Below are 22,632 nucleotides of genomic sequence, written 5' to 3'. Positions count from 1 at the left end.
CCCAATTTGTTTGTATCTATCCCAGCACTTGGTACAGTGCCTGGCACAGAGTAAGCACTTAACAAATATTATTATTATTATTATTATTATTATCATAGTCGGGAAGAAACAGCCTATATCTCTCCTCTCCTCAAAACCCTAAACTGGCATCCTATTTCTTTCCTCATCAAACACAAACTCCTCACAATTGGCTTCAAGGCTCTCTACCAAATCACTTTACCTTACCTATCTGGTCTTTTATTCTGCTATTCCCTAACTCACTCCCTTTATTTTTATCGAGGCAACCTTCTAGCTGTACCTTGCTCTTAACTCTCCAGCCCCCATCCCATCATTCACTATTGCCCCTGTTGAAAATTCATTCCTTTTCTAAATCAGACAGATCACTGCTCTGCCCACATTCAAAGTCCTCCTAAAATTCCACCCTGTCCAGCAAGGCATTTCCAGTCAACTTCCCAGCATTCTAATTCCTACAAACCCATCAGCTGGTTCTAGCACATAGTGACCCACACACATCCTCAGCACTCATTGTATATTGTTATTCAATTATGTATTTTAGTCACTCTAGATGTAAATATTTTTATGTTTGTCTCCCTCATTAAATTGCGAGTTCCTTGTGGGAAGGGAAAGTGTCACTTCTTAATAAATAAATATATGCTACTTATTACTTAGTAGCTCAATAAATGCTAATAATACTACTACTGCTACTGCTGGTACCTAGGTTTTCCTACTCTTTGCATTTATGTTATCTGTCTGTCTGCTCCCCCATTACATTGTAAACTCCTTGAGGACAAAGGACCATTTCTTCTACTTTGATTGTATGATCCAAAGCACCTAGAATAGTGTTCTGCACACAGTACATAGTCAATAATCAGTCAGTCATAGTTACTGAGCACATACTTTGTACAGAGCACTGTACTAAGTGCTTGAGAGAATACAGTACAATCAAGTTGGTAGACATAATTCCTGCCCACAATATATTTACTGGCTTGCAGGGTGGGGAAAGGGGGATACAGACATAATAATAAATTACAGATAGGGGAAATGGCAGAGAATAAGGTTATGTATATAAGTGCTGTGGGGCTGGGAGTGGAATGAACATCAAGTGCTTAATGGGTATATAGATCCAAGTGCATACATAGGTCATGCAGAAGGGAGAGAGAGAGTAGGGGAAAGGTGGGCTTAGCTGAGGAAAGCCTGAGAGGACATGTGATTTTTAAGAAGACTTTGAAGGTGGGGAAAGTGGTGGTATGTTGTATATGAAGGAGAGAGTTCCCAGCCAGAGGGAGGACATGGTGGTGAGATACATGAGATTGAAGAACAGTGAGTTGACTGGTGTTAGAGTAGCCAAGTGTGAGGTCTGGGTTGTAGTAAGAGATCAGTGAAATGAAGTATCAATCAATCAGTCAGTGGAATTCATTGAATGCTTACTGTGTGCAGAACACTGAACTAAGCATTTGGGAGAGTACAATTCAAAAGAGGTTAGAGGGGGAGAGCTGAGTGCCAAAAAATTGATGATGAGTTTCTGCTTAATGAGGAAGTGGATGGGCAACCACTGGAGGTTTTTAAGGAGTGGGGAGACACAGACTGAACATTTTTAAAGAAAAATGAAATACTGAGGTTGACAATGATGATAATGATCATAAAAGAGTGGAAAATACAGTTATGCAGGTTCATGAAAAACTATAACCATACATAAGGAGGATAAGATGAGTAACAGGATGAGAAGTTAGGCTCACTTCACTGGATTTAGGCCAGATGACCAAATATGAGTATTTAAAAAACCCACAAATCTTTAGGGACTGGATTAGAGAAATGAATTCCAGGAAGAGACAAAGTGTTTTTTAATGATGTAAAAAGGGAGGCAGATAAGGCAAAATTCCACTTCTTCCCCTCGATAGAAGGGAAAATTAATAATGGATGAAATATTTGTTATTACTTTATGAGTTTTGATGCTGTGGCATAGCATTAGCACTATAACACTGACATGCAGGTATATGGGGACTTGAATCACCCCCACAAGTTTCCTCATGAAACTCACATTGGCAGCAACATATACACATCAATCCAAAAAAATGTAATCATGTAATATCATGTAAAATCAGAAGTTGAATACAATTTAAAGGAGAACTGTAATAAGTTACCATTATATTATCCTTTATTCAAATCAACATATAGCATATATCAAGCTAAAAACTGACTTCCTTAAATTGTCTGAAATAAGGTGACTGAAGAAACATAATATAATATAGTACTGGAGCGTAACATTTGTAAAACAACATTGAGATATGAGACACCACTCTTTATTGAAAAAGAGAATTACTCATATTTTTGTGAGGTGAAAAAGCCATTGGATTTCATATTTTTCTATATAAACTACTTATCGTGGCAATAACACTTCACACCTTAAATAACACATATGGTATTTAAATTTATGAGTTCAAATAACATATTTCAAGTTTGCACATTGGCAATCAATATTCCCAACAATTAAAATGTGAACTGTGTATTTTTCTTGCTCCAGATAACTATATTAATGTTATCATTTACTTCTCTTGAACTCTAACCACACTTCAGGTCCTCCTGAAATCATTAGGAGACATAATTCTATGGGACATCATCAGCATGCGAAACCTTTCAAGGCAATTAAATTATGACGAATAGCAATTTCAAAAGATGGGCATAAGGACTTTTTTTTGAACAAGTATGTCAGGTCTACAGTAGCAAAATAGAAGTGGAGAATTTTGTCATTTATCTGGTTGATTTGAGCAAAGATAATTTTCTCCTGAACTATCATGATGTTACCAAAAAAAGCGTTCCATTTAATCATCTCAGTTCTCTATCTTTTGATAGGTCGGACCCAAGTTTAACCCTTCGGCAATAAATGTTCTATGATTAAAAACCATTGTACCCGATGTTTTAGTTAATATATTTCCAGAAAAGGCTCAGTCATACATAACTCTATTAAAATCAATTCTACAATTGGAGTAACTGAACATGTTCTAATTCTGAATGAAACAGAATGGACCTGTCTCACCTGGACCTGTCTCAAACATATCCTCTGAACTCACATAACCAGAATCCCCCTCAGCACCAACTCGGACTTTATATGCTGTTCCCGGCGTTAAGCCCGTTAACCCAAAGAAGCTTCGAGAACCATTTACAATTTCTTTTCTCCATTCTTCTTTGCCTATGGACATTTTGTAAAGACAATGTTTTGAGTTACTTTAAGAGTAACTTCTAATAGACAGGAAAATACATTACACAGTCTAATGAATAGATGCAGACTATTTGGTTTGGATTTTCAGAAATGGCAATGATTTTAGTCAAATGTTAATTACAGATACATCATTGAATGGAACAAAATACAAAAAAAGGGCCAACTGCTGCCTGAGAACTCCACAAGAACACTGATTAAATTCTCTGAACACAGGATTTAATCAAAAATATTCAAAAATAATAGGAAAGATAGTCTATTGAAATTAAAAATCAGCTTGATTCTCTCCTCTGGGATGAGGGGAAAGAATTAGTTGGGCTTTGACTGGAAAAGAGCTTCCTTCTCTTTCTCTCTACTCTCTCTACAAATCCACTGTCAGAAGCCAGAGTTCAGAGCAAAACAAGTCTGTTCCGAGGAGGCTTCATCAAAAGGAGGAAATGGGGACTTGGAAGGTGGGGAAGAGCAAGGCTTGCTTTGAGGTCACAAGAAATGTCAGGAAAGGGAACTGCAAGGGAGCTGGAAGGTCAGTGATGACCAGTGAAAAGCTGCCCAGAAAGAAGAAACAGTATTAAGGGATGCAAACAAGGGAGTCAATGAAAAGAGAGAAAATAGAAATTTCCATGCCCCGGCAAATTATCAATAAAGTCAGTTAATTGAAAATAAGCATATAGTAAAAAAAAAAGGTTAGTTTTATTAAGAACTACTACTGCTAATGTCTAAGTGGAAATGGGGACATTTGATTCTTGTTTTCCAGGAGTGACTCTTTGAACTATTAAAAATACACCCCAAAAAATGAAAACCAAAAAAATTGAGAATTTGCTCTTGGCATCTATTCATCCACGAACACATGCTAGGTGTTTCTCAAACTTAGAACATTAGTATTTTAGCTCTCCTTTGTTGTCCAATAGATGATGAACCTGAACTTTTGTACATATTTTTATACTTTTTTGCTTCCCCTTGCCTAAAATTTATGTTACGTAGGACTCCCCTGCTACATTGTAAGCTCCTTGAGGGTAGAGATCATGTCTACCAACTCTTTGTATTCTCCCAAGCATCTGGTACACAGTGAATGCTCAAGAATTGACTGAGTACAGAAAGCCTTGATTTCAAATCAGTGATAAGATTTTTAAGCTATTCTCTTTTAACATCTTCTTTGAACAAGTATCTTTAATATTTTTCTTCTTGTTTAATAGTGAGCAAAACTGTCCCTGCAGTTGGCAGATGGCTGGACAATTAGGAAGCTCTAGAGAAACACTCTATTATGTTGCTCCAAAGATGCCCTGAGTTGCCCACCAACAGCAAGGGCATAGATGGGACATGCCAGGATGTGATTGGAAGTTGGGCAATTCTTTAACTTAAACTCCAGTAATCAATACGTTGGTGGCAGGAGCATGCTATCTCTTGTAAATACTGCAGCAAAGGTTTTGCTGTGGTGGCTAAGACCAGGAGTCAGAGAACATGAAGAGGAGGGAAGGACAGAGAAGGGAGAAGGAAGCTTTATTTTTCTACCAAGGATGAGAGGAAGCAGTGTCAGAGCCTCCCATTTGTGGAAGAGAGAATCAAGCTTTCACCCAACTTTAGAACAAATATTTCCATTCACAATTTTTTTTTTGCAACAGATTTGAGTCCTTCATTTTAAAACTTGGCCTGGAGTGGTTGAATGGTGTATACAGAACAAGGGGCTACTTAGCACTCTTCGAAAAATATGTTGCCAATTAAATACCAGGGGTATTAGTGAAAAGCCAGTTTGTTTGAAAATTTGACTCATTTTCTGGTTCCAATTTAGTTTTGCTCATTCGAACAACTTCTGTTCAGTCAGGAGGGCAAACAGCTTTTAAAATGAAGGCCATAATGGTGGGCTATATTTGATGACTAATATCTCTTTAAATTTATTTTTAGAATCATTAAATGAAATTGCTTCTTACGGCCTGCTATACCGTATTCAACATATAAGTTCACATGATCTGGTCCCTCATACTGCCAACTGATATTTGCATAGGTCTCAGCAGCTGCTGCTGTAACATTCCTTATCCTTGGATTAACTGGTGACACTAAATATACAACAGACAAAGAAAACATGAAAATACAGCTCTAAATACACCACTGCAATGAAGCATAAACTTTTTGAAACACAAACCTCAAAAAACCCAAAATAAAATATTATCATATTTTTGAAATTTAAGGTCCATTTTATATGGCATCATTTTCATCATTATAGTATTAGATTACAACAAAATAATAGTATGTTATTGCAGTCTCAAATCAAAAGGTAAAGTTCAAACTATAGATTATACCATGAACGTCCTATATTCATATTGCTCTTATTTAAATTTATAATCCAGGAAAACATCATAACCTTAATCTCTAGAAGGATGAGAAAAGTGTGAAAAATTCATATTATTTGAACTTGGCTCTTACCCAATACATATGAAAGCATTAAACTAATTTATTCCAGCTGCGTAAGTGTTTAAAAACCTTGCAATAAGCACTTATCCACTAGTAGAAACAAAACATTGGACAATGAATTTTGAAAAAAAAACAACCCAACAATCTGGAATAATGAATAAAGCAGGAAACAGAAGTCAAAGAGTACACTAAACTGCTGTAGTAAACACAATTTCCAGATTCCATTTCAGAACGCCACAATTCCTTCACTTCAGGTTGTGAACATGCCTTTTCAGGTGCCTTTATTGTACTTCTATTAAGGTTGGGGATCACGATTCCTATAGACTGTGTGTTTTACAGAGAAACCTTCTAAATATCTTTCATCAGAGAAAATAGGAAAGGAAAAAAAGTAAAAATATTTTCATCTGGGACATCAAAAAAAACCCATAAACAAATCCAGAAAGACCATGGGTTTAGGAGTCGGATGATGCAGGTTCTAGTTCTGGCTCTGCCACTTGCCTGCTATGTTGCCTTCGGCAAATCCCATTGCTTCTCCATGCCTCAGTTTCCTCATCTGTAGAATGGGGATAATGATCCCTATATATCCCTATAGTACAGTGATGTCGGGAACACAAAAATGAACTAAATAATGTGAAAGCACCAAAGTGCTCTATAATATCAAGGTATAATCATCATGTGTATTATAGTTGCTATTGCAAGCAATGCTTACTCATTCATAAAATATTTGTAAAATTAGAGCTCAGGTGCATTTTTCCAAGTGTGCTAATTTACTGCGGAAAAATTACTTAATTTGATCCCTTTTCAATTAAGGATCAAAATATATGAAGAAATTCATGGTCATCATCATTCACGATAACTCTGCCCTCTCTTCTGCTTAGCAAAATTACTTCTCCTCCCTTATTGACTCCCATGCCTTTTGTCCCTACTAACTATTCCAAATGTTAAAGCCCTGCTTAAACCCCCCAGGATCCTTACCTTCCCCTTGGCTTTGTAGAAAAAGGCCAGACTAGCAGGCATGAACACCCTAAAATCTCACGTTTAACTCCCTCTCACCCTCACAACCACTCTGTCATTCTTCTCAGGCATTTCTCAGGAGGAGACATCCTACCTGCTTACAAGCTCTGCTCCCTCCACCTGAGACTCTAACCCCATCCCCTCTCACCTGCAAAGCAGAGTGGTCTAGTAGGTGGAAAGAGCACGGGCCTGAGAGTCAGAAGATGTGGGTTCTAATCCTGATTCCACCATTTATGTATCCTTGGGCAAGTCACTTCACTTCTCGGGACCCTAGCTTCCTCAACTTTAAAATGGTGATTGTGCTATCTGTTGAACCGTCCCACTAGATTCTGAGCCCCATGTGAGGCAGGTACTGTGATTGACCTGATATCTTGAATTTACCACAGTATTTGGAACAAACTAAGTTATTACCAAATACCACACTTATTCCTGCTAAAAACACTTGAACCCACTTTTCTCCCTCTAACCATAATCTTGAACTGCTCATTTTCTGATGTTTCCTTTCCCTCGGCCTTCAAATATGCTCTCTTTCCCTTTATCCAAAAAAGAAAAATACCCAAATTTCCCTGGATTCCACTACTATCCCAACCAACTATTCAATTAATCAATGCTGTTTATTAAGTGTTTACTAAGTGCCAAGTTCTGTACTCAGAAATTGGGAGAGTACAGTTAAAGAGAGTTGGTAGAGCCGGTCCCTGTCCACAAGGGGCTTACAGTCCAGAGGAGGGAGGCAGATATTAAAACAAATTATGGCTGGGTTCATAAGTAATGTGGGGCTGAAATTCCGGTGAATATCAAGTACTATTACCCCATATACCTCCTCCCCTTCCTGTCGAAATGCTTTAAATTGGTTATTATCATACACTTGAAACTTCCATCTCCTCTTCTCCAACTCATATCTTGACTCTTTGCACCCCTTCACTCGTCTGAGACCACTCTGCAGTGTTACCGGTGACTTCCTTGGTTTCCATCCTTCCCACCACTGCACTTGGATTTGGATTTGTGGTATCCCAGCTTGACTTCTGCATTAGCCAGCTAGCTGATCTTTTGTCTCAAGTAGCTCCTTTCTCCAGTCCATACTTTACTGCCTAGATTATTTTTCCACAACATCATTCTACACAGGTCTTCCCACTCATCCAAAACCCCCAATTATTGTCCATTCCCCCCAGATAACAGGAGGCCTCATTTTTGTTCCCTCTCTAAGAGTCTCTGGGAAAAGAGATGAAATTGGCTTCTTTTGTACCCTCATCTCTCTCTTTTCCTTCATCTGAATCCAACACCATCCACTTCTATCACCCACCCGAATTACTCATCGCCCCCTAGTCCCCATCTCCAAATTTCTGAGCCATTTCAATTCCCTTCTCACTTTCCTTCTTGCTTTCTCTATCCCTAAACTGATGCTGGGGGACTTCAACATCCATGGGAATGTTCCTGATGACTTTTGTGCTGCTGCTTCATCTTACTCCTCAACTTCACTGACCCCCTGCTCCACCACCTACCCTCGCACAAACTTGGACACACACTTAATCTCATCATTTCTACTCACTGTACAATCTCCAACCTCACCAACATTGAAATTCCACTCTCCAAGACAACCTTCTGATCTGTGTTCTCCCCACACACCCCACCCCTGCAAATCTGTCCACCTCCCCCAGAGAGACTGCCAAGACTTTGATCCCCTCCAATATCCTAAAGTCAACATGCCTCATTTTGTCTCCATACACAACCTAACGTCACGACACACAAACCACTGTCTTCTCAACTGAACTTGATTGTCTCACTCCCCTGTCCCTCCACCAATCACCTCTTCTGTGTACTTCCTCTGCTCTTTGGTATACTTGATATTCCACCCTCAGACCTATAGGACTTATGTATATATCCTCAATTTATTTTAATTAATGTCTGTCTCCTCTAGACTATGTTCCTTGTGGGCAAGGAACATGTCTACCAACTCTGTTAGGTTGTACAGTCCCAAGTGCTTAGTACAGTGCTTTGCATAAAGCAAGTGCTCAATAAATAATATTGATTGATTGAGCTGCAGAGCACGGCTGGCAGAATCTAGACACCAGGCAGACCTTGCCATTTTGAATTCATTCTCACCTGCTTTAATTCTGCTCTCTCATCTGCCTGGAAACAATACGTCTCCATCCTCATTAACTCGCAAGCTTATTTCCCATCACAACTGTTTCAGACTTTTAACTCTCTCCTCAAGCCCTCTGTCTCCCTGTCCCACCATCTCTTGCCCCTAATGACCTAACCATGTACTTTTTGATAAAAGTGAACCCACTAGGCATGGTCTCCCTAAAATCTCCCTCAATTCTTGCCTCCTTGTCAACACTCCCATCCTTCCCAGCAGTATCTTAAGAGGAGATCTCCCACTCCTTCTCAAATTCTACTCCCTCCACCTATGCTTCTGACCTCATCCCTTCTCATCTTATCAAAGCAACTGCCCCCTCCCTTTTTCCCTCTCTGACTGTCATCTTCAGTCACTCTTTTTATAATGGCTCCTTCCCCATTGCTATCAACCATACCCATATATGCCCTATCCTGAAAAAAGCCTCCCTTGACATCATGGAATCTCCAGTTATATGGGCTTATGACATAGAGAGGATAGTGGTATTGTCTACAGTGATGAGAAAGTCATGGGGAGGACAGAGTAGGAAGATATGGAGTTCAGTTTGGACATGTTTAATTTGAGGTTTCGGTGGGACATCCATGTAGCTAATGTCCTGAAGGGAGGAGGAAATGTGAAATTGCAGGGAAGGACAGAGCTCAGGGCTGGAGATGTAGATTTGGGAATCATCAGCATAGAGATGGAAGTTGAAGTTGAACTGAATATTCAGTATATTCACTTCAGGTTGATCCTGAATTTAGTTCATTTGGACAACAACAAGGGTAAGAGGCTGCACAAGGTATTCAATATTTTTCATCTGCCATCCAGAGCTAAAACAGATAGAAGAGAAAAGCAGATCAGCCTAGTGAATAGAGCACAGGTCTGGGAGTCAGAAGGACCTGGATTTTAATCTTGGCTTCGCCACTTGTCTGCTGTGTGACCTTTGGCAAGTCATTTCACTTCTCTGTGCCTCAGTTACCTCACCTGTAAAATGGGAATTGAGACTGCGAGCCCTATGTGGAACATGGAATGACATATAGTAAGCACTTAAAAAAAATCTTTTAAAAAAAAAAGACCTGAAGATTATCAAGTCTATCCTCTGCTTTATGATTACTCTCCTGGATTAAAGCTAATGGTTAGATCAATGATCCTTTTAGGTGATAGCAGTAAACCACACTCTTTTTTTCTTCAGAATACTCCAAACAACTATAGTGCACTATATAGAGATATATAACAACATTTTTCATTTTCTAACCAAAAAATTACCAAACACGACATCTGAAGAAATAATTTCACACAGTTTCACCTAAAGATAAACAAATTATTTCAGTCTATATGGATTCCCTGAAGTTACATTTCAGGTATTTAAGAAAATTCTTAGTTTAGGAAGGGAAAGAACATGAAAACTTTCCACGAGGAACCCATATACTGAACTAATTACTTACAGTTCTCTTGAGAGTAATATAATGCATTTATCTTTATCTTACATTTTCCTTAGATTTCAGGAGTCACCTGAACTTGGTAACATGAATTGAGAGAAATAAAAAATATTTCAGAGTATTAAAATGAACACTAGAAATGATGAGGAAAAACCAAAAGTTCAATCCAAAGACTTGCAATTACCAACGAGGAGGCAACTAATAGCTATACTTTTACTGAAAGGAAAGATTATTTTCATGCTACTGTAACTCTTCAACAGAGCAACGTTTTCATGTTCAATACATGACATTAAATTAATACATCACAGCTTGAGGCTAACATCTGGAAATATTATCCCCAAAATAGTCTGCAAAACTTGAATGTGCAGAACAACACTATGTTCTAGAATCTGGTTGGTACCTTGAATCTTCTCTAATAGTGAAGAAATTATAGTGAACCAAGATGCAGAGATTAAACAAGTATACTAACAGTTCTTACTAAAATTCATCTAATTCTAATCAGAATTTCCTGAGACTGACATTTCCCTTTATTCTAGGGTGAAGAAATGTCAGAAGGGTTGAGAGGGGGCAGAATGGATGAGGGGAGTGGGAAGGGAAGGACTGAAAAGCAGCTATTTTCAGGGATAACATTTCCTCCTAGGTATTAGCACTGATTTAGCCCTATGGGCACGGCATTACAGGCAAAGAACCACAGAGTAAACTGATAAAGTATTCCCCAGAGTTTGTATGTCTTTAAGATATCATTATTTTATATTCATTTCAACAAATCATCCTATTTTCTCTTTCTCATATCTAAACAGCACAAAATTTAGAGTTTTACAGAGTCATGCAAGGTTTATTTTACCTTTGCCTGCACCTAGAGAAGGTGGAAGAATACCAGCTTTAATAGAGGAAAACAGAAGGACATATATGATTAGATGCCAAACAGAGCATGTAGTTATACATATATATATAAAACACATATATCAAATTTTAATACAAGTGAAAAATAAAAGTGTATTAAATATCTACTACTATTCTCCAAATCACTGATAATCAAACCTAGAGTTCATGTATTGATTGTAATATATTATGTATAGGCTAACTAAAATATGCTTTAGGCCAAGGTATGGATGATTAAAATCAATTTATCATGGATAAAAGCCAAACATAATATCTGTGAAAAATATCATTTAATTATTAGTGATTAAAAGACACCGAGAAATATTAAGGGTATCATATTTAGATATTTTGATTTCTCAAGTATTTGCAAGAATTGGCCTATAAAAAGTCAGAAAGACTTAAGTGCAGTGAAAATTGCAAAGTTCACCAATAATCCACTTCTTGCCATTACCATTACTGTGTTGCTTCCTTTGTCCTAGATACAATAATTTCAGTTCTCTCAAGTAATGAAAATAGGCAAATTTTTCTGGGAATACATTAATTAATTGATTTCATTAATTGATTATTTTTAAGGGGCATAAAATAAGTAGCAAATACAATTTTTCATAAATATATACTTCCTCATAAAGAAAGAAAAAGTATGCATTTATTTTAGGACAGCTTAGTGAAATGTTAATGAATGTGAAGACTCCTTCATACATACCCATCTTACCTTCATCCATAGTTGTTACAGCTTCCTCTGTTATTTGGTTTCCAGAACCCACCGATGTTTGTGCAGAGAAATAAAACTTATACCGTGTGCTGTAATTTAATTGTTTTAAAATGAAGCTGGTCTCGTTGGCTGGAATTTCTACCTCTATCAAAGGGCCTAGTTCATGTGTGCCATTAACTGTGATGGAAAGAAAACTAGTCAGTATTAATATTGCAACTTCTCCACCTGCACTTCTGACTCCATCCAGTCGCACATATCAAAGCACTTGCTTCCTCTCTTCTTCCCTCCCTGATTGCCATCTTCAATTATCAACTCTCCATTGGCTTCTTCCCAGCTGCTTTCAAACATGCTCATGTCTCCTCTATTCTAAAAAAAACCCTCCCTTGAGCCCATGGCTCCCTCCACTTATCACCCCATCTCCCTCCCACCATTTCTTTCCCAAATCCTTGAGTGAGTTATCTACGCATGCCATCTTTACTTCCTCTCCTCCAATTCTCTCCTTGACCCTCTCTAATATGGCTTCTGCCCCCTTAACTACAAGAAACTGCTCTCTCAAAGTTCATCAATGATCCTCTTCTTGCCATACTCAGTGGCCCCTACTCCCTCTTAATCCTCCCTAACTTCTCAGCTGCCTTCGACACTGGCAACAACCTGCTTCTCCTGGAAACATTGTCCAAACTTGGCTTCAATGTCCTCTGTCCTATCCTGGTTATCCTCCTACCTCTCTGGATGCTCCTCCTTAGTCTCTTTCTCAGGGTCCTCCTCTGCCTCCCATCTCCTAATTGTGGGAGTCCCTCAGAGCTCAGTTTTGCATCCTCTTTTAGTTTCCATCTCCATCCACTCCCTTGCAGAAGTCATTCATTCACATGGCTTCAACACCACTTTTACGTGGATGATTCCCAAATCTATATCTTGAGCCTTGATCTCTTTCCTCCGCAGTCTCTCATTTCCTCCTGCTTTCAGGACATCTCTACTTGAATGTCCCGCCAATACTTCAAACGTAACATGTCTGAAACAGAACTCCTTATTTTCCCACCCAAACCTTGTCTTCCCCTGACTTTCCAATCACTCTAGACAGCACTTCTATCCTTCCTGACTCACAAGCCCATAAACTTGGCATTGCTCTCAACTCATCTCTCTCACGCAACCCACATATTCAATCTCTCTTGAAATCCTATTAGTTTGACCTTCACAACATCACTAAAATCCATTTCCTCTCCATCCAAACTGCTACCACAGTAATCCATGCATTTATCCTCTCCCGCCTTGATGACTGCATCGGCCTCCTTGCTGACCTGCCAGCCTCCTGTCTCTCCCCACTCCAGTCCAAACTTCACTCTTCTTCCCAGATCACTATTCTACAGAAACGTCCGGTCAACGTTTCCCCACTCCTCAAGAACCACCAGTCATTGCCCATCCACCACCACATCAAATAGAAATGCCTTACCATTGGCTTTAAAACACTCAATCACCTTGTCCTCTCCTACCTTACCTTGCTGCTTTCCTATCAGAACCCAACCTGCACACTTTCCTCCTCTAATGCCAACCTACCCACTGTACTTTGATCTCGCTGCCAACCTCTTGCCCATGTCCTGCCTCTGGCTTGGAATGCCCTCCCTCTTGATAGCTGACAGATGATCACTGTCCCCACCCTTCAAAACCTTATTGAAAGCACATCTTCTCCAAGAGGCCTTCCCTGACTAATCCCTCATTTCCTCTTCTCCCACTCCCTTCTGCATCACCCTTGTACTTGGATTTCCACCTTTCATTCACCCCTTCCTCAGCCCCACAGCATTTAAGTACATATCCTTAATTTATTTATTCATATTAATGCCAGTCTCCCCCTCTAGACTATAAGCTCATTTTAGATAGGGAATGTATCTACCAATTCTGTAGTATTATAATCTCCCAAGCAGTTAGTAAAGTTCTCTGCACATAGAAAGTACTAAATAAATATGATTGATTAGAAACTGTCAATACAAACAATGGTATGCCTCTTAAATCTTTAAAACAGCTCTAAAGGCTACATTTTTATATCTAAGAAATTAAATATATGCAATATCAAATTCAGCTTGATAATCATTAGGTAATGATAAAATAATCCCAATGGGTATTTTAAAGTTGTGATGACAATCAAAGATCCTAATTCCCTTTTATCTAAATCAAGGTTTCACGTTTTAAAACATATGCAGTGTCCTTCAAATAGGGCATCATTGATATAATTTTTTTTAGGTAGGGTGTGGTTTAGCTGAAAAAGTTAATATAGAGCTGACACTAAAAAATAATCTGAATATTTTAACTGAAATTCAGTTGCATATCTATAGAGCACAGGACTGAGATTCAGACGGACCTGGGATGTAATCCCAGCTCCGCCAACTGTCTTCTATGTGACCCTGGGCAAGTCACTTCACTTCTCTAAGCCTCAATTACCTCATTTGTAAAATGGGGATTAAGACTGTGAGCCCAAGTGGAACAGGGACTGTATCCAACTTGATTATCTTGGATCTAACTCAGTGCTTAGTACAGTGCCTGGTACATAGTAGTGCTTAACAAAAACCATTTAAAAAAAGCTCTCTTTCTAGTTCATTTCTGCAATTGATGTTCTTGCTTGGCATGGAGATATGTCCATTTTATTACTAGAGAAAAAGATCAAGGGATCAGATTTGAAAGATCTGGTTTCTAATGCTAGATCTGCCAATACCCTATTGGTTGTCCTCAGACAAGTTGATTAAATCTCTTTGTGTCTCACTTTCCTCATATGTAAAATAGCGTTAAATTAGCTGCTCTAAGATTATGAAATTCATATAGGACCAAACGGTGTCTGATATGACCATTTTTAATCTACCTAGCATTTAGCACAGTGTTTGGAATCATAGTGCTTAATAAATTGTATTAAATTATTTCCTTTTAATTTTCATTTTCCCATACCATAAAATGTATGCAAATTTAGAAAAATGAAGTTGAGAAATTTTTCTCTAGAATTTAGTGTCAATTCATGTTTGTTGCCACACAGCCCCTTATATATTCATTCACTTGTATTTATTGAGTGCTTACTGTGTGCAGAGCACATAGTATTATGAATTTGCACACTTCAAAATATGAGAGGATTAGGTTTACGAAAACCAGTACATAGCAAAATAATCAAAATTTTATTGTTTGAAAATGACATTCCCATATTTAATATTTCCTTCTGATCTATTCAACTTAATTTTATTGAAATTTCACTATTTGAATAAATGAATGTCACTATAAAAATATCTGAAGTGTCCTGTTGGCAAGATCTTTGAGTTAAGGAATCTATAAATATCGAGTATGCTTTGACACAACTGTTTTCTGTTTTAATTGTGAGGAAATCAAACTCCAATCATTCTGTCTATATACGTGAAGAAAAACAATATCAAATTGCAATAGACTCTAAAGTAATAGTTGTTCCAAGGATCAGCAAGGAGGTCAGTGAGGATAGAACTGTATTCCCACTTCCTCCTGTCCATTAGCTTACTTGGTTGATACTTCAGGGTGTAAGCAGTCAAGATCCCATTTGGGTGGTTGGGTGGATCCCATGCCAAAGTTAAAGAGTCAAGCGTCGGATTAATAATCTTCAAAAAGGAAGGAGCACTGGGAACTTAAAATGAGAAGAGTATTATGAATATTGAGAATTTTCTCCAGAATGTCATGAAATTATACTATTTTCCTACACATACTAGGGTTTGATATCTATATACAATACAATGAACCTAACCAGCATTAAACAATAGCAAAGAAGAAAAATTATAAATACGGTTGTATCTATAACTGCAACAGTTTCCATGCATCTCCCTGAACCTCCAGAACAGGTCTTATTGGTACCTTAAGCTCAACATGTGGAAGAGAGGAATTGGGAGAGAAGATGACAAATCACTGAATTTGTCATCTTCTCTACCAATTCTTCTCTTCCACCCAAGTTTCAAACCCAAATAACAAGGACCATCATCTTCCCTGCTGCTAAAGCCTCTTGATTTTTCCTCTAAATTTCCTAGATTGGCCCCCATCCTCACCATTCAAACAATCACCACCTTGATCCAGGCAACCATCATACCTCAATTTGACCACTGTTTCATCCTCATTTTTTTTTAAATGTTATTTGTTAAATGCTTACTATGTGTCCAACACTAGGGTAGATACAAGTAAATTAAGTTGAAAAACAGTTCCTGTTCTGCATGGAGCTCACAGTCTAAGTAGTAGAACAGGATAATTGAGGCACAGGAAGTTAAATGAATTGCCCAAGACCACAGAGCAAGCATTTGGAAAAGGCAGGATTAGAACCCAGATCCTCTAACTCCCGGGTCTGTACTTGTTCCACTAGGCCATGTTGCCACCTTCTTTCATTTCCCTGTCTCAAGTCTCTCCCCTCCCTTCACTCTACATCTTTCTAAACCTTTTTCTGCACTATCTTTCCACTCCTCAAATACTTCCAATTGTTTTCCATTCCTCTCTGCATCAAGCAGAAACTCCTGAGCATTGGGTTTAAGGCACTCAATCAGCTCTCTTCCTCATCATGCACTCTGCATTCCTTTCAAGCGCACTTTCTCATTGTACCTGATTCTCAACTCTTCTGCCTCTCTGACTCCTGGCGGATGCTCTTCCTCTGCCTGGATTCTCTCCCTTTTCAAATTGTCCTGAAGACAGCTCTCCCCATCTTCAAAGCCCATCTGAAATTCCACCTCCTCCAGGACTGTCCCAATTTACTTTTCTTTTGCCAAATTCTCTCCCTCCTAACTACCATCTCAGCATTTTTTCATTCACATTCCCTCAATGCACTTGTATACATACTGATTTACATACTTTACTGTTTAAGCACTTTTCTCTTATTTGAATTAGGATTATATTATAAAATCCTTAGGGGTAGAAATCATGTCAGTTAATTTTATCATTTTTCTCCCAATCATTAGCAGCCAATCAAGCAATCGTATGTATCCAAAATTTACTGGGTGCAGAAGACAGTATTCATTTATTTATTCATTCAGTCATATTCATTGAGCACATACTATGTGCAGAGCACTATACTACACGCTTGGGAGAGTACAGTACAACAATAAACAGACACCTTCTCTGCCTACAAAGAGCTTATAGTCTAGAGGGGGAGGGATATGTACATATATGCTGTGGGGCTGGGAGGGGAGGATGAATGAAGGGAGCAAGTCAAGGTGACACAGAAGGAAGAGGGAGAAGAGGAAAGGAAGGTTTAGTCAGGGAAGGCCTCTTGGTGGAGACAGTACTAAACACTTGGGAGAGTACAATACAGTAGAGTAGTAATGGCATTTATTGAGTGTTTTCTGTGTGGGGAAGCACTGTCTTAAGTGTTGGGAAAAAATACAGTGGGGAATTAGATACAGACCTTATCCGTCTAGGAGATCACAACCTCTGAACAAAGGTTGGGGAGAGGATTTAAGATAGAAATTTCAGGAGGGGTAAAACCAAATGCTTAGAGCAATACGCTGCATACAGTAAGCATTCAGTAAAGTGAAGGAGTATGGCTTAGTGGAAAGAGCACGGACTTGGGAGTTGGAGGTCGTGGGTTCTAATCCAACCTCTCTACTTGTCAGCTGTGTGACTTTGGGAAAGTCACTTAACTTCTCTGTGCCTCAGTTCCCTCATCTGCAAAATGGGGATTAAGACTGTGAGCCCCAGGTGGGACAACCCGATCACCTTATATCTACCCTAGCGTTTAAAATAGTGCTTGGCACATAGTAAGCACTTATAATTTTTATAAAAAAAAATACAAGTGATTGTTGTGGGAGGAGATGAACAAGTCTAGATAGGCGGGGAGAACTGATTGAGTGTCTTAAAGCTAAACGTAAGGAGTTGTTTTTTTTTGATGGAGAGATGGATGAACAACCATTAGAGGGTTTGAAGAAATGGAGAGACATGTGCAGAACATTTTAAAAATAAAAACAATCCAGGCAGCAGAGTGAAGTATGGATTGGACTGGGGAGAGATTGGAGATGGAGAGGTCAGCAAGCAAGCTGATGCAGCAGACAAGAGGGATATAAGTGTTTGGACCAGACTGGTAGCAGTTTGGGTAGAAAAAAGGGCAGCTTCTGGAGATGTTGTGAAGGGAGAGCCAATGATTCTGGTGACAGACTGAATATGAGAGTTAAATATGAGTTGAAAATAATGCCAAGGTTACAGGCTTGTGAGACAGGGTGGATGGTGCTGTGGTCTACAGTATTGGGTAATTATAGGTGAGGAGAAGTTTTGGCTGGGAAGACAGTGAGTTCTGTTTTGGACATGTTAAGTTTGAGATGTCAGTGAGGTATCAGTGCAGGAGGAAATGATACATGTATCTGTAGAGAAGGAGAAAGGTTAGGGCTGGAGAGGGAGATTTAGGAATCATCTGCATAGAAATGGTAATTGAAGCTAGGGGAGCAAATGTTCTCCAAGAGAGTGAGTGTAGATGGAGAATAGAAGGGGACCCTGAATTTAGGGTCTTGAGGGACACCCTTACTGTTAGGGCGTGGGAGGCAGAGGAGGTAGCAACAAAAAGGACGGAGAAGGAGCAGTCAGAGAGATCGGAGGAGAACCAGGAGCCAAGGTTACATAGTGTTTCCAGGAGAAGGGGGTGGTCCGCAGTGTCAGAGCCAGTTGAGAGGTCTAGGAGGTTTAGGATGGAGTACAGTTTATTGGATTTGACAAGAAGGAAGTCATCAGTAACCTTGGAGAAGGCTGTGGCATGGAGCGGGCAGAAGCCAAATTGCAAAGGGTCAAGGAGGGCAGAGTTTGGACAGGAATGAAAAGAGGGTGATGGGGTGAAAACTGGAGGGTGCTGTGGAGCCAAGGGAGGGTGTTTTTTAGGACAGAGGATAGATGGGTATGTTTGAAAACAATAGGGAAGAAATCACTGGAGAATGGATACAGCAGCTGAAGATGGAGGTCAGGGAGGGAAGGGTTTAATAAGCACTTTAATAAGGTGCAAAGGGATGGGATAAGAGGTATACTGTACTCTACACACAGAAGTCCTTAATAAAAATTACTGACTGATGTATTTCACTTTTTGAGCAAAAAAGGAGAAAGAAGCAAGGAAAAAGAAAAACAAAATATGAATATCCCCTAAACTATTAAAGGGATTCAGTGGATTTTCTCCCACATACCTCCTTCAGGTGTCTTAAATATCTTGTCAGGACTGGCAGGTCCCTCCCCTTTGCCATTCACAACTCGTACGTTCAAGGTATAATGGCTAAAGGGCTCTAGCCCAGGCAGCATGGCATTTGTCTTGTTCCCGCTGAACGTGAGGATTTTTTTCTCCACATGCCGCCTATTTCTCTTAAGTGAATCATCTGATTTCCAATAATAAATCTAGAGAGAAAGGAACATGGAGAGAGGAGGGTTTTTTAATTGATTCAGTTCAAAAACCAAGACTCTTTATGGCTTGAAATGAAAAGGCAGCATTTTAGACTCTAGCTACGAAAACAATGGCAGGGACTGAGGCATCCAGGAAATGAATGCTCCTTCAGGAACATAAAGTCAAGGCTGGAACTTGAGAGACCAAGGCCCTGAAACTGCACAGATCAAAACTGCCCACAGCACCAGCTGGCTGGGAAGACATCTGTATCCTCCTATTTGCAGACAAGGACATGGACTTGAGATTCATTCCTTCCAGCTTATAGGATCTCGGGGTGGGCTGGTCCAGGTTAGCTGGGGTACTGTGGAAAGTTTTGATATTTGAATTTGGGGCCGGTCCATCTGGGTGCAGACATTAGAGAGTCTGTAGGGAAGAGGTGGGGCTGCTGGCCTAGACCTGTACTCTTTCCCCTCAGCAAAAAGCCCATATTAATGGCACAATGGAGAAGCATCAGACGTACACACATACTTACTCTGTAGCCTTGGAGATGCCCTCGTATACTTTTTGGAGGCACTGGGTCCCAACGCACATTTGCCAGCGTGCTGTCAACTACGTGCACCTGAACCCCACCTGGAGCTGCCATTGGTACTGTGCAGGGGAAATGAATGGAGCCTGGTTAATCCGGGATTTACACCCTGCTTGTCCCTCTTGGCTTCACAGCCTTTCCCTGCCCTTAACCAAGTATGACTGGAAGGAGAAGTCTCAGCCTTTTGGTTCTGATTCTGCTCCCCACATGTAGTACAGGTGAAACAGAACGAGTTGGAAGCCACGGATGTTTATGGTGACTGAGAGAAAGGTGCTTTAATCCCTTAAAAGCATTTAGTTCAGGGATTATAAAAGGAAGCAGCGCAAGTAACTTACAGTCTTCCCCCGAGTGTCCCTCAACCACAGCAGGATCTGGTGCGTATCCCAAGTCATTTAGTGCCTGTACTTTGATTAAATACGGAACAAAAGTCGGGGTGCCTGACACAATGTACTTAGATACATTTGCAACTATAACAGATGTCCATTCGTCATCACCATCTTTCTGGCGCCAGCTGACTTTATACTGAAGACCTGGTCCGTTAGACTCAAAACCTTTCAACGGCTGCATTGAAAGAGAAAAAAATGGTAAAACCTTTTAGAAGGAAGACTGTCCCAAATCGAATTCCTAAACAAAGTGAGATCAACTCCTAAATGCCCAAATAAAAGCTATTTTCCCTAAAAACTGGAAAAAAATGCCAGTTCCTTGTGAAATGTAATTATTATTAAGTGCTGTCGAATTGTTTCCAATTCATAGTGACTCCATGAATATACTTTCCCCAGAACATCCTGTTCTCTGCCATAACCCTCAACCTTTCTAATGGTTCTTCTGTGATCACTGTTATGGTCTCTATCCATCTAGCTGCCTCTTCTATATTTTCGCTGGACTTTTCCCAGCATCAGTGTCTTCTCCAGAGAATTAGTCCTCCTGATTATGTGTCCAAAATATGCTAATCTAAGTCTAGTTATTTGGCCTTCCAAAGACCACTTTGGTTTAATTTGCTTTAAAATCCATTTGTTTGTCTTTCGGGCAGTCCATGGTATTCACAAAAGCCTTCTCCAACAGCACATTTTAAAAGAGTCGATGTTCTTTCTACCCTGTGAAAACACCATCTAGCTTTCGGATCCATACATTGTCACTGGGAACACATTAGAGTTGACAGTTTGTGTTTTTGAAGTAATAGTTACATCAGCACATTTCATGACTTTTTCCAGGCTCTTCATAGCAAGTCTTCCTAACATTAATCTTAGGCATATTTCCCAGCTACTGATCCAAGGATTTATACCTTGTATATGGATATGATAGTAACAATAATTATGGTCTTTGTTAAGTGCTTACTATGCGCCAAGCACTGTTCTAAACACTGGGGTAGATACAAGGTAATCAGTTAACCCACGTGGGACTCACAGCCTTAATCCCTATTTTACAGATGAGGTAACTGAGGCACAGAGAAGTTAAGCGACTTGCCCAAGGTCAGAAAGCAACAGGTGGCGGAGCCGGCATTAGAACCTGATTCTCATTTCCCTAACCCCACGCAGAGGCCTTCCCAGACTAACCCCCACTTTTCCTCATCTCCCACTCCCTTCTGTGATGCCCTAACCTGCTCCCTTTTCTCTTCCCCCCCTCTCAGCCCCACAACATTTATGTATATATCTGCCATTTTATTTGTTTGTACCGATGTCTGTCTCCCCGTCCTCTAGACTGTGAACTCATTGTGGGAGGGATTGTCACTTTATTGTTGTGTTGTACTTTCCCAAGTACTTATTACAGTGCTCTGCACCCAGTAAGTGCTTAATAAATATGATTGAATGAATGAATGTTGTGCCTTGTTCAGGAGCATACAAAACCTCAAATACTCTCAATCACTTGTCCTCACTCATGGACTGATCTACCTGTCTACTGAAACAGACATCCTTTGAGCAGAGTGGAGCGCAGCAGCAGCAGGAGAAGGTATGAAGAACTACAGTTAGATACACCTGGCTGGGGTTGACTTTGTCTCTCCTTGAAGTTGCTCTTTCACTGGGCTGGACTCCCTGCCACACCATCATTAATAATAATAATAATAATAATGTTGGTATTTGTTAAGCGCTTACTATGTGTGAAGCACTGTTCTAAGTGCTGGGGTAGATTCAAGTTCATCAGGTTGTCCCACGTGGGGCTCACAGCCTTAATCCCCATTTTACAGATGAGATAACTGAGGCACAGAGAAGTGAAGTCACTTGCCCACAGTCACACAGCTGACAAGTGGCAGAGCTGGGATTTGAACCCACGACCTCTGACTCCCAACCCCGCGCTCTTTCCACTGAGCCACGCTGCTTAACACCAACCACATCCCTGGGTGCCTTCCTACTTCCCTTAACTTCCCCAGCTTTATGGCAGGAAGCGGTGACAACTTTGGAGATGGCTATCGCTAGTTTCTCTTAACCTCTGTTGCTGTTTCTGCTCAGGGCCAAGGGTACTTTTTATGTCATGGCAGGAGTGTATGTATGTGTGTTTGTTTGTCCCAGAATGGGTGTGGTTTGGTTGCTCGCTGGGGCTAAGGAAGGAAAGAGCAGCTGGTGATCAGCCATCTTTTCCAGGATTTTAGTCTGTGACACTCTGGCAATATATGGAATAAAAACTAAGGCTCCAGTAGGCACCAATTAATGATTCTCTTCATGGGTGGAATATAACCTCCTTCCTTGCCCCAGTCTCCAAGACTTTGGCTTGCAGTTCAACACTTAGGAGGTAGGGTTGCAGCAGGCAAGATGAACTTACACCAAGTCCAAGGAGTTGTTCCCCCTCAGTCATATGGAACCATCTTGGAGCTGAACAGAAGCAGGTTATAGAGACCTGAGTCCTCGGCCCTGCCCCAGCCAGGCCTGCATGTGCACATGCAGAGTGTAGGTTTGATAATGTCTGGGTGATCTGATACACGACAATAGCCTGACAGATCAAATTAAAACTTGCTC

At 40.0% G+C, this 22,632-nt stretch overlaps 1 protein-coding gene across 47 annotated transcripts in view; it reads right to left on the bottom strand.

Annotated features, from left to right (window-relative positions):
* NRCAM (neuronal cell adhesion molecule) overlaps window positions 1-22,632 on the bottom strand; it is a 192,285-nt gene that overhangs the window by 22,909 nt on the left and 146,744 nt on the right. For 10 of the 47 annotated variants that reach the window (XR_005660488.1, XR_005660489.1, XM_039913311.1 and 7 more), the window contains 8 exons: window positions 20,020-20,245; window positions 19,631-19,746; window positions 18,908-19,112; window positions 15,280-15,402; window positions 11,772-11,957; window positions 11,031-11,066; window positions 5,140-5,265; window positions 3,035-3,187 (listed from right to left, as the gene is read on the bottom strand). Coding sequence is in view for 45 of the 47 variants with exons in the window: in XM_039913311.1 (XP_039769245.1) it covers window positions 3,035-3,187; window positions 5,140-5,265; window positions 11,031-11,066; window positions 11,772-11,957; window positions 15,280-15,402; window positions 18,908-19,112; window positions 19,631-19,746; window positions 20,020-20,245 (1,171 nt within the window). In the remaining 2 variants the exon portion in view is untranslated. The remainder of the gene's footprint in view (window positions 1-3,034; window positions 3,188-5,139; window positions 5,266-11,030; window positions 11,067-11,771; window positions 11,958-15,279; window positions 15,403-18,907; window positions 19,113-19,630; window positions 19,747-20,019; window positions 20,246-22,632) is intronic. The other 37 variants (XM_039913332.1, XM_029073128.2, XM_039913335.1 and 34 more) reach the window with 11 other exon arrangements.

The sequence above is a fragment of the Ornithorhynchus anatinus genome, chromosome 10 (assembly GCF_004115215.2).
Source record: "Ornithorhynchus anatinus isolate Pmale09 chromosome 10, mOrnAna1.pri.v4, whole genome shotgun sequence".
Taxonomy (NCBI): Eukaryota; Metazoa; Chordata; class Mammalia; order Monotremata; family Ornithorhynchidae; genus Ornithorhynchus; species Ornithorhynchus anatinus.
This window is presented reverse-complemented; position numbering and strand designations above follow the sequence as displayed.